Source organism: Anser brachyrhynchus (genome assembly GCF_964034855.1).
Source record: "Anser brachyrhynchus genome assembly, chromosome: 1".
NCBI classification, from domain to species: domain Eukaryota; kingdom Metazoa; phylum Chordata; class Aves; order Anseriformes; family Anatidae; genus Anser; species Anser brachyrhynchus.
This window is the reverse complement of record NC_137694.1, coordinates 186,154,821-186,167,777: the sequence shown is the minus strand read 5'-3', so window position 1 is coordinate 186,167,777 and position 12,957 is coordinate 186,154,821. Positions and strand designations below refer to the sequence as shown.

The 12,957-nt window shown below is 40.2% G+C and overlaps 1 protein-coding gene across 11 annotated transcripts in view; it reads right to left on the bottom strand.

Annotated features, from left to right (window-relative positions):
* SUPT20H (SPT20 homolog, SAGA complex component) overlaps window positions 1-4,301 on the bottom strand; it is a 35,324-nt gene extending 31,023 nt beyond the window's left edge. For all 11 annotated transcript variants that reach the window (XM_080575767.1, XM_080575771.1, XM_080575776.1 and 8 more), the window contains exons 1-5: window positions 4,157-4,301; window positions 2,871-2,968; window positions 1,542-1,577; window positions 527-585; window positions 371-437 (exon numbers count right to left, since the gene is read on the bottom strand). In XM_080575767.1, coding sequence (XP_080431893.1) covers window positions 371-437; window positions 527-585; window positions 1,542-1,577; window positions 2,871-2,873 — 165 coding nt within the window. In that variant the 5' untranslated portion in view covers window positions 2,874-2,968; window positions 4,157-4,301. The remainder of the gene's footprint in view (window positions 1-370; window positions 438-526; window positions 586-1,541; window positions 1,578-2,870; window positions 2,969-4,156) is intronic.
* Between the last annotated feature and the right edge of the window lie 8,656 nt (window positions 4,302-12,957).

Below are 12,957 nucleotides of genomic sequence, written 5' to 3'. Positions count from 1 at the left end.
CCTCTCCATTCTAGACTGTTCTTTTGAAATTTCTTTTTCACATAACAAAAAGCAACTCAAGAGCAAAACTGTCACAAGCCTATGCCAGCATTCTACTTTATTACCTTTAGGAACAGATTTAGGTTTATCAGGTAGTCACCAGCCCTCCCAGCACCATGTTCTTATTTCAAACTGAATTATGATGCGATAAAATACACAGTCAGTTTAGTCCACAAAAGTCATTAATTGTTGTTACTGAAGTCTTAGCCTTCACTAACTACTACAGCCACCAGCCTTCATTTTTTTTCAATAAAGGAATTAAGTGAAAAAGTCTATTCTGAACTTGCCCCATTAGACAGCAATGAAAAACCGTTCAGCAATTTCCACTTACCTTTATCTCAGGCTCTTTTTCACATTCTTCTATATATAAATCATAGAGTTTTTGAAATACAGATTTTCTGGAATAAAAAAAAAAAAAGCTTAAAATGTAACCAAAATCAAACCAAATAAAAACTATTTAAAAATTAAATACCAAAACTCTTACTACCTTCCACTGGATAAATATTTTCTTTTGGGAGGTCTCTGACGGGCACTTTCAATGATATACTAAAAGAAAAAGAAAGAGATAAACTAAAATATAGTACATATATTACAAAGAAATGTAATTCTAGCTACCATGCAACTTTAGATCATTAATGGACATTGTTCTATGCATACAGTAAATAATTAACAGGGTAAATGACTAAAAATGTACTAAATGTGATCTACTGTATGCTATACTCAGTAACAAGGAAGAATCTCATTTTAGCAGTGAAACACTGCATTTCATGGCTGTAGCACGGCTTGCATGCAAAATCTTGATTTTACATCCACATTTTATATTGGAGTAGCTAATATTTGCTTAAGTTAACGTGCTAACATACTGAAGCTAACTTGCTCAGATGTAATCAATTTCATGTGTACTGGCTTGACAGTATTTACATATCAAGTATTCCCCAACATAACTAGCTGAGGGAGTTTTTTATTTTATCCTTGTCTTTTGCACTTATGCCACGTTTCTCTATTTTATAGACCTGCATATTACAAATATAATTTTAATTAAAAAAATACTAATAGTGTTCAAGGCAGCCATTACATCAGATGCCAGCATGAAAAGTAAAGGCACTTGCCTTTTCATTCCAACTGGGCTACCCTTAAAAACACAAACAGGATTTTACAACTTACTTCTGCCAGCTGTCTCCGAATTTAGAGCAATCACCACTGTACTGCTCTGTTTATTTCACAGCACACAGATTTGCTTGTTTCAAAAGGGGAAAACTTAAGTGCTGCAAGGTTTATCATCACTGTACCTGACAACATTCTCAGTTCAATGGGTAACAGACAATGACGTGACCTACCAATTTTAGTGAGAATTTTGCAAAACCAGTGTTACATGTATGGGTTATTATTTATACACACACCACACACATTTACATGAACACACCCCCCTGCTTTTCCCAGCTGCATTTTTATATTTCTTAAGTGTGAGCCCAACACATTATATGCAAATAACTATTCCTTACCTCTGCACGATCCAATGCCAGTTCTAAAGCTTGTTGCTGCAAGAATTATAAACAGGCTTTTTTTAGAATGTTAGCTGAAAAATCTCGTACATAAAAGCCACCACAAAAACCTCTATTACTACTGATATGAATTAATAGAAGATGGGCTCAAACATTCTTTCGCAGATACTAAACCTAGCAACTGAAACCTCTTGTAACTACATAAGCAGTAATTAATCCCGCTACCAAGCATCCACACTTGCAATGTTTTGGCTACATTATGAAATGTTAGAACAATGAAAGGCAGCTAGAATTAAAAGTGGGAATGGGAATTATGCCTAACAAAGATAACGATGAATATTAATCAAAATAATTACATACAAAAAATATAAAATCTGTTCTCCTTTAAGCTGGCTGCTATCTCCACATAAAGGTTAGACCAAAGTTTTCCTGAGCGGCAGCTCAGCAAGAAAACATTTAATGCATAGGCACGGATGCCAAAGATCAGGCATTTTTCTACAAGACATAAATGAAGATCTTGCACTCAGAACATTGCAATTTAGGAAGAGTTTCTTATTACATACTGTTAGGTGGTTGAAAACAAAGTCTCCGCTCCGAAATATCCTCCAAGAAAGAAATATCCGCTAAGAAATATGCCTAAACCTAACACACCAACATCCCAGCAAAAGCTTCCCTATATCCCATGGCATAGTATACTCAACAGCATTTATTTTAACAGATTTAACTCCTTTGTGGTGTCTTTGAAAAATACTTACTCAGGCTTTTTTTACCATTCACCTACAGTATCTCTAACACAAAATTTCCTCCCCATCCATGGAGAAAAAAGCACTTAATGATGTGCTATTACTCATTGCAACCTATCACCACAGGGCATTTTTAAAGTGACATTTTCATTTGAACACCTAAACAAACATTTGCTATATAAGCCCATCGGATAACTGCATGATTTCAGGCATTCTATTCACTGACTGCTTAACACCAGGTAAAATCCATGGTAATACTGGTATTTGTCAATAGAAGAATACTAAAAAACAGTAGTGTGGAAGAAGGACGTGCACTTTGTACCCACTGTCTAACACTATACATGACTGAAAACACATCACTTTATGTGATGATTCCTGTGATGCAATGGACAACGAGTAAGTATTTAGGAAAAGTATTCACAAGCTATGAAAGAACATCACCGAAAAAAATGACAAAACTCTGAAGCGATAAGCAAAATCGGAATTTTAAGAAAATCAAACATTAATGGCTTTCTTTTCATCAGGCAGACAGGTAATAGGCTACAAGGAAAAGATCTGAAAATACATTCTCTGAATCATAACTTACCATTGTAGTTGAAGCCAGGTGACCAAGTGGCAAAAGAAGTACTTAAGAAGTTTGGTGCAGTTGGTGAAGAATCATATTTTATGGTCACACCTGGGGTACTGAAAGATCAAGGAGAAAAAAATATCACTACAAAACTCATCATTTTATTCAAACACATCTTAAATGGTTCATTGCACTTAAATCTCATCTGTATAGCATCTTCTCCTCCAAAAGCAAGAAAATTCTGTTCAGTCTAAGTGCAGAGGTTCCTATTCTAATGGCTGCTACTAATTTGCACAACCATTTTATGCTAGTTATACTAAAGTAATAGCAACTAATTGAAATTCCATAGCCAAGAACACTTTTCTGTTGTAGCAGTCTGCCTAGACACCCCTAACATCAAATCCAGAGATGCTTGACTCTTTAATGACAACTGGCCAGAATATTTAGCATACCCTATTAGTTTTTTGTTTTGCTTTTATGAAGGTATTATTCCACAGACAACACCTCCACCTGCAGTGCCTCCTAGCACTGTTTTGAGATGTTATTTTAATACTGACTCACAGTAGGCTGTCAATTAGAAAGCGAATCAAATTTGCACAGCACCAGTGTGTCCCTTAGATGCCTTTGCCCTCAGATACTGTCCCTATGCCGTTTCATTTTAAAGTATGAAGAAAAAAAACAGGTCACAAACTCTGATTTTTAAATCCTGTCTTTAGCAGCATTGTCAGTGAAGAGATGGGGAAAACTGAAGTCAATTTTACTTTGAAATTTGAACGTTACAGCGCTCCAGTATATGTGAAACGTTTACTTAAGTAATCCCACCGTGCATAATGTCAGTTTGGGGAAACTCTTTCTGTCGCATCTGCCCTCCACATCAGCCTTGGGTTGGGCGGATGCCTTCAGGTGCCACCGCCTGCTCCCTCCCGCCTCCCCGAGCCTTTACTCAGCTCCTTCGCCGCGGTACCGATTCCTCCAGACAACACCGGCGGAGTGACTCAGAGCTGGGCACGGCTGGGACCTGCTGGCAGCCGCCTCCCCCCATCCCCGCCGCTTTCCGAGCAGCCTCCCGCCCCCCCCACCCCGCCGCACGCTGAGCCCAGCCCCCAGGCCGGAGAGCGGCCGGGCAAGAGCCGGGCCCGGCCCCACAGACGAGCGGGGCCAGGCCGCGCCGCCCTCGCACCGCCCCCCGCGGCCCTCCGCGGCGCCGGGGGGGCCGCCCCCGCCCTCCCGGCCGGCCTCAGCCCCCCGCCGTCCCCCCGCGGTGGCGGTGCGTGCGGCGGGCCCGCTACCGGCCTGCCCGTTACCTGCCGGCCGGCCTGCCCCGGGGCCTGCCCGCCGCGCTGCGGCCCCCGCCGCCCGCTCATCCGCCCCCGCCTCAGCCCCCCGCGGCGCCCCCCGGCCGCTTCCGCCCCGCCGCTTCCGGGTCGGCGCCGGAAGGGGAGGGAGCGGTCGCCGTGGAGACGAGAGGGCGGGGGGAGGGAGAGGGAGGGAAGCGACTCGCGGCGTCGCCACGGAGACGGGGGCGGGGGCACGGAGACGCCCCGCCCCTCCACGGCGGGCCCTGCCCTGTCCCAGCCCCATGCCGTTCCCTCGGGTCCTGTCGCTGTCCCCAGAGAGCAGAGCTCAGCGCCTGCCCCTCCGCTCCCCTCGTGAGGGAGCTGCAGGCCGCCATGAGGCCTCCCCTCAGCCTGCTCTGCTCTGGGCTGAACAAACCAAGGGGCCTCAGCCGCTACTCAGGTCTCTCTGCAAGGCTTCTCTACCATCAAAGGAGTCAGCAGCTCTTCCTAATTTAGCGTCATCTGCAAACCTACTTAGTATGCATTCAAGTCCTGCATCCAAGTCATTTATGAAAACAGAGAGAACTGGCCCTGAAATGGAGCCCTGGCAGTAACATGCCTGAAAACCTTTGTAGGCCAAAGGTTTCCAGTCGCTATAAAGATCAGAACAGATTTCCTTATGTCCCAGCAGCCCCCCCTACTACCAAATCCTTGTCATGTAAACCCAATGCATTCCTCCCCTTGCCTCTGTGAAAAGAATACTTAAGAACTATCAATAAAATGTACTCTTACATCACAATCATCAAAATCTTCACAAAGTTCATTTGCATCAAAGAAAGAGAGAAAGAGAAAGAGAAAAAAGAGAAAAAGAGAAAGAGAAAAAAGAGAAAAAGAAAGAGAAAGAAAGAGAGAGAGAGAGAGAGAGAAAGAAAAAGGAAGGAAGGAAAGAAAAGAAAGAAAGAAAGAAAGAAAAGAAAGAAAGAAAGGAAAGAAAGAAAAAAAAAGAAAAGAAAGAAGAAAGAAAGAAAGGAAGGAAGGAAGGAAGGAAGAAAAAGAAAAAAAGAGAAAGAAAGAAAGAAAGAAAGAAAGAAAGAAAGAAAGAAAGAAAGAAAGAAAGAAAGAAAGAAAGAAAGAAAGAAAGAAAAAGAAAGAAAGAAAGGAAAGAAAGAAAGAAAGGAAGGAAGGAAGGAAGGAAGAAAAGAAAGAAAAAAAAAGAAAGAAAGAAAGAAAGAAAGAAAGAAAGAAAGAAAGAAAGAAAGAAAGAAAGAAAGAAAGAAAAAGAAAGAAAAGGAAGAAAAAATGAAAGAAAGAAAGAAAGAAAGAAAGAAAGAAAGAAAGAAAGAAAGAAAGAAAGAAAAAGAAAGGAAAGAAAGAAAATGAAAGAAAGAAAGAAAGAAAGAAAGAAAGAAAGAAAGAAAGAAAGAAAGAAAAGAAAAAGAAAGAAAAGAAAAAAAAGAAAAGAAAGAAAGAAAAAGAAAGAAAGAAAGAAAAAAAGAGAAGAAAGAGAAGGAAGGAAGGAAGGAAGGAAAGAGAAAGAAAGAAACTCACAACAAAATAAATATAACATCATCACAACACCAACAAAATGGACAATTTACACACATTCTATGTCTTGTCCCTTCACCACATTACTACAACACATAGTATTCACAATTATTACATTGGAAATTCTTCACAGTTATTTCATTCTTAGACAATGTCCGGTCCATGTTTTGCCCATCACTACTCTCAGTTATCACTATTATCTAAAAGTCATGTGAAGGCTCATGTTCTGCGTGTCTTTTGTTTTTTTTTCCCCCATTTCAGTTCAGGCTGGTATGAGGCAATCTAATTTCTCAAGAATGGTGTTATACACAGTCATGATCTGCAATAGCACTCCCCAAAATAGCTTATATCCAAGGCAGAAATTTCTTCTCAGCCCTAGGCAGTTAAATGTGCTATGCTGAGCCCTCTGGAGGGCCTACAACCTTCCCCCAGCACTGCCTCCAAGTTAGGTTATATCTGGACTCGAGGATCTGGCCACAATCTGGCCCCATCTGTGTGTGGGTTTCAGCTTGCCTAACATAACACTGCTGTGGGTGAGAACCAGCACATTAATGCTACTTCAGGGTGAAACTTTGTTTACAAAGGCATCTCAGTGTTTGGTTTGGAAACAAGCTTTTTTCCTAAGAGAGGGGTTAGATGTCTTAGAATCACAGAAAGTTTTGTATACTCTCTAAACATATTGCTCCTTTATGCTCTTTTTGTCCCATCACCAGAAACAAATCAGTATGTATTCCTTATTATACACAGATGGAATAAATGATGAACATATGGGGAACTCTTGTACAGTGATTATAATGATAAAGACTGTTGTAATTGTGTAGCAAGAATCCCTTGAGAGTTTTATCCATGCTCAGATCCTCCTGAAAAGGTTGCAGGATTTGTGATGATAGTTTTGCGAGAGAGAAGGTTGGTCATGGAGATAAAAATCCTGCCGTATGTTTCTGGCATTTGTTACACTTGTTTAGAATAAGAAATTTTGCATTTAGGGATATTTTCCAGAGTTCAGTGATTAACTGTGGATCACCAGACCTGTTTTCTTTATCATTTAGCCATTCATTGGGCTAGGTGACCACCCTCTTCCGTTCTGAAGCATTCTGAGTATCAGGCTGAGATAATTTGAAATATGAACTTCTGAATAGTCTTCTCCCACTTGAATGCCCTCAGTCAGATTCATTATGAAGCCTGTCCTCCCCAATTACTTGAGCCTTTGGAAATCATAAACTAAGATGCCATACATCAAGTCATGTTTTCTTGATTTCCTTTAGCTTAATCCAGTTGTCTTTGTTTTCTCTCTGTGCTCTCTAAATCCATGTTGAAAAGCCCCAAGATTTTGAACCTAGGTGTTCAAAGAAAGCTGGAGGTATGGAACTGATCTAAAAACCTACAAAATTTTCAGTGAGAAAACTGGAAAATTAGTCCCAAGGGTTGATAGTCCATCCACACTGCCTTCCAATTTGTTCCATCTATCTTTAAATTTGTTCATCTTATTTTCTCCTTTGTGCACCATGTGTCATTTAAAAAGCCATCTTTTAAAACTCCTTGATTACCATTCCTCCTACGCATCCAGAGCGTTTGAAGACAGATGCTGCCCAAGAAATTATGCTATGAGTCATATTACAGTTTACTGGAACTTTCATCAAAAGTTCTTGCTACCAAATGATGAGTTTTCTTTCTCCTTCAGAATAGGGAATGCTGATAATAAAAATTAAAGTTGTTTCCCCCCATCCCTTCATGATTTAATTCAGGTCTCCCTTTTTAAATGTGTGTTCTTGTATTCCTTTTCTCTGGAACCAATTAGCTGAGAACAGTCCCACAACATTATTTCAGGATGGGCCATTTCAAACACTGTGGGCCTAGGTTAGGCTCTAGCTTTGCTTTGCTGTGTTTATACTGTAAAGGGAAGGCCTTGGGGAAAACAGGCATTCTATATTTCATTTGCTGCAAGCCCTTTTAGCACTGATTTTTCTGTACTCTCACATCTGCAAGATCCCACCATTTTTCTATACTTTTTTTTTTTTTTTGGCTAACAAGGTCTAAGTTCAAATTTGTGAGGTAAATGTAAGGCAGTAGCTGAATTTAAAGACCAGGCTTTCCAGGCTTTTCATGTTTGGCATCTTCAGCTTCTGAAAAGCCAGGGTAAGGTTCTCCTTCAGATTCAGATCCTCCAAGTTTGGGTTGAAACTAACCTTTATTTATGTTGGATTCCACCTGCAATTTTACTTCTCAGTCCCTTTTGAGTAATAATTTGGTATTATATATTTTTGCCACCTTGCTATTTACTCACCTACCCAACTTGTTTATGAATGTGTTGAATACCACAGATTCCTGCGAATCCCTAGTGGTTCACTGTGGAAAATAGCTATTTTCTCCTTCCTTTTGATTCTTATTTACTCTGAAAAGTTCATGTTAAGGCAATCCAGTCATGAGTCCTCTGGAGTCCTCTGTAGATGGGCGCAAGCAAATGCAACTTCTGCAATCTTATCTGTTGCTCTTAGGCTCTAGTCAACACAGCAACTTGAATTAAATCCAACTGAACAAGAGTTGTTGTCCACTTAGTCTTCCAAATTCCTTCTCCTTGTAGCAACATAATCCTTTCAGACCTCAGCCTTTCATCTGTTTGAGTCAAGTACTCTGTCTGGTGTAACAGATAAGATGAACTGATTAGTCTCCACCTGCCCCATGCTTCTACAGGCCAATTTGTTTGATTACATAAAAGACTCTGCAGTGGAGATCCATCACTTAGACTGACTTGTGGAATCTGGAATGATAATACAGGTTTGTTGATCATTGTTTTTAAGTTCTCATATTTGAACAGACTTCCCCTTCAGGTCTATCCCTCCTGCATTCCTTTCAGCTGTAGTGTGGTATGGTTCTTCTGCCTCGGGTCTGCAAAACTGATTTTGTTCTGTCATACTGACAGAACTTCACATTTCACACTTGACACTTCTAAATTCTCTCAGCGTTATTTCTTCACTGAATTCAGCTTTGAAATCAGCTGATCCTATACTTATAGCCCACAGGAGGAACAGGAACAGCTACGCTGCTGCAAGGCTGTTTTGGAGGGTGATCTGTGATAGAAGTATTTGCAATGTCTCTTCTGTTTCCTTCTGAATCTGAGGAAAAGTTAATCCATTTACTCGGAAAGATAATTTCCTGCACTTGCAGCTTCAGGTACCTTCCTGGGACAAGATCCATAACTCTGTCAATTCGCTTTCTTACTTACCTGTTATTCCAGATGGACAAAGCCCTGAGCCCTGGTGTACCCCCACTGCTGACCATGCTTTGAATGGGAGGTTGGACTCTTCAGGTCCCTTCCAGCCTGATTTATCATACGAGCCAATGGCTTTCACAAAAGAGACCAACAGCAGCTCAGATATCTATAATAAAATCAGTGAAACACTCACTCTGAGTCTGTGATGTCTATCATTAGATTTTAAAAATCAGTGTTTTTCAAAATTTCTTAGACAGGAACCAACTTTTAATATGCACGTTTCACTTTGCTGACTGTGTATAACAGTAAAAATATAAGCCAGAAAGGGACAGTTCAAGAATTTTCAGATCAAAATATGGGAACTTTTTTTTAGCTTTAAGCAAATCTGTGTAGGTGAGAAGTCAGTCTCATTGTTCATCTAGCTAAACTGGATTATTCTTTAGCGATAACAAACCTTCATTCATAATGTTTAACTGTCTATAATCAGATTTGCTTGATTTGTGTGTTTGATGCATGCATGGGAATAGAGTATCTGACTTCTGTAGCTATAGTGATGCACTTGTCCCAACAGAAAATTGGAAAGCTGTTTTTCATTTTCCTGTGCTGTTTCAGAGAAATGGCATGAAGGCGTATCAGTCTGAAACAGATTTATGTGCTCAGGCTGAGGCACTTATTCAAGTATGGCCCCTCTCATTTGAGTACAGATGTAAAAAGAAATGACAGCATGCTCATGAGTAGAAACTCTTTATTCAAGTCAGACAGACTGTGGGCATGTAAGTTAAACTTAGGGCAAAGAGCCACGAACTCCTGAATTCTAAATCAGTTATGTCACTGACTTTCTGTGTGAGCTCTCATAAATCCCCATGGCTAACATTTCCGATCCTGGGTATGTACATCCTTATTTAGGACTCAAATGATTTGCAGACATGCTGAAGACCCACAGTTTCTATTTATTTTTAAAGATATATACACCTTTCAAGTACAATCATCCATTCTTTTTGTAGGCAGATATTTGTAATATGACTGTTAAAATAAAATTTTACAGTTGGAAAAAAGAGATGAACAATATTCTTATGCAGCTTATGTTCAATTTGTTGTCCAATCATCCATTTTTCCTTCATGAAAGCACACACAGAAAGTTACAGAGAATCCCTGTATTTGTTTTCAGACAGTAGAGGTGAAGAAAATAGGAAACACTGTGAAAAAAAAAAAAGTTTTCACAGTGACCAGGTATAGGATTATGTACATAATTAATACACAAAAAGTAACTATTAGTGACCAAGGAGGGTAGGCATCTATTATACTACGTAAAGCCTAGAAAATCAATCCAACTCACTCTAAAGTAGGTATCTAGTGCCTTTTATGATGCACCTGAAGTATCTTAGACTCTTTTTCAGGACTGGCAAATATGACACAGAACTCAAGTGATATCTGTATTCTTCAGCAGGAGACAATGAGGACGCATAACAGAGTCTAATATGGTATGAGACCCAGTCAATGAGCCTAAGGCTGGTCGGCTGAGTCACTCTGTTTGACTTCCTTGGCTACTGCACTGACAATGGGAGAACTGAGAGATGTAGATACCTAAAATTAGGTGTCTCCTTCTCTGACTGTCTTCCTCCATAACATTTGCTGATGACATTTGCTCCATGACAGGAGCTCTGGTGCATCAGTTTTGGGATGCTCAGCCAGAAACACCTTAAAAACAGACCTGATTTTCAGAATATTCTGATTTATACTCCAAATTAGACATCACTGTTGGTTCTCAGATTTGATGACTAAAGAAAATGAGTTATCATTACAAATTATTTGTGATTTCTATCAGAAAAACAAACACACACACAAAAAAAACAAAGAGCCGATGCTACTCAATTCCAAGTACATGAGTTATTTTGAATTTGCTCTTCTGATTGCAACTGCAGTAAGACTTCTTAAAGCTGGATCGCTCTGTCTATGCTGCAGGACATTATGGTGGCTTAGGAGAAGGAATAGGACATTCACACTGCAGATGTGTGGGATACTTGGAGACAACCTCTATTCCACAGACCACTTCAACTTCTCCAACATCTCCATCTTACTCTGTTCTTGTCCTGAATTATTTTCATTTCTAATACTTTACTTCCCAGTCCTACACAAAAGACTGGCTCACTTCTACCAGCATCTCACAAAACAAAGGAAGGTCAGGCAGGGCAACCCGGCCCAGATTACCTAATTACTATCCTTTCTTCATTGCTTCCACCTTGCTTGAACCTGGCAGCTCTCACGGGGCACAGCACAAAATGGTTGATAGGAGATGAAATCATGGAATCATAGAGTGGTTTGGGTTGGAAGGGACCTTAAAGATAACCTTATCCAAACCCCCCTGTCATGGGCAGGGATACCTTCCACTTGACCAGGTTGGTCAAAGCCTCATCCAACCTGGCCTTCAACACTTCTAGGGATGGGGCATCCACAGCTTCTCTGGGCAACTTGTTCCAGTGCCTCACCACCTTTATAGTAAAAAAAATATTTCTAATATCTAATCTAAATCTGCTCGCTTTTAGTTTAAAACTATTAACCCTTGCCCTACCACCACACTCTGACAAAAAAATGGTTAAGGATATGCTGAGATTTCTGTATACCGAAGGCTGGAGAGCAGAGACTGAATTTAGGAGGTAACATCATCCTCAAAATAGCAAATAAAGCAAGAATGTTTAACAGCAGACCAGTGGTAAATCTGAAATGTCATGGGCCGGGGACAGTAAGACAGAGGCTGATGTTACTACGAGTAACCTCAGTTTTGGATGCAGTTTTTATTTATTTATTTATTTTGAGAAAGGGGGGAAGAAAGCAGTGGAAACTGGAGAGATAGAGCATGGTCAGAGTAGATCAGCTCCCTGATCATCTGGAGGCAGGCAGGCAGGGTGAGCTAGGGGCAGAGAAAGATATGCAGTCCAGACTATATTTTATATAGAAAGGCCGCTGGCCTTCCTTTTTTTTTTTTTTTTTTCATTCCCTTTGCTTACATAGAAACAGTTAGGAGAATGACAAAACATGCTTTTGATAGTTGATGTTCCAGGATTCTGTCTGAATTCTATGTCAAAACGGGCTACCAGGCAGCACCTTGCTTTCAGTTGGAGTTGGGACAGCCATCTTTCTTTGTCCAAAAGCCAAGGAACCTGTGGATGGAGGTGTGTGGTGCCTGAGGAGTTGTGCTGGAAAGCATTTCAGGGCCCAGAGATTATCAGGCTGAGCTGACTTGTGCTGTAGAAACAAGCTTGTGGAGAGATGCAGAGTTTGGCATTGAGGGCACTTCAAGGAGGACCTAGGGCAATGTTGGTACAGACAAAAGTTTGAGTCTATGATGCCAGGCTTACGCAATGGACATGCTAGCATATGAAGGGAAGAATGCATCTAAACCATCTCTTTACTCTTTGAGTATTTCAAGGGAAAGAATTTGTCCAGTACCTGTTGGTACATCACGAAAAATCATGGTATGCACTTTGGCTTTACTAAACAGTGAGGTTGCCATGATAAACCATATTGGAATAATAAAATGGGGCCCTCTAATTGAGGTGATGATGTTTGAATGCAAGATTTTCACCGCAGCAAAATCTGGGAGAGCCTCAGGAGTCCCTAGAAATTATTGTCAAATTATTCTTCATTTGGCAAAATAGATATGCATACTTCTATTATGAACAAAATTAATGTGGATATTGAGGTAATTAATCTATAATAATGATAGAAAGAGGATGGTTTCTTCTTCAAAGATTAAAAAATGCATCTTTTATTGAGCTGCTTCTGTATTAAATAACCAAAGAAATGCACCATTCCTACATAATCAATTTTTGGATGAAGTGTTTTGGCTTAGTTTTCCAGAGTTCATAAGCAACACATTTGTTGGTCTTCTCTTGCAACACTCAGAGTCTGGAACACATATCTGCATATTTGGATTTTGATAACATACAGATGATGTGAAAGTGTGGCACATTTGTGACTCTTTGGAAGAGTTATCTTTGTTTTATTTTTTTATTTCATAAACGATGCTCTTGTTATTCTGTCTGTCTCATTTGACTTAATTCCCTTCTGCTTA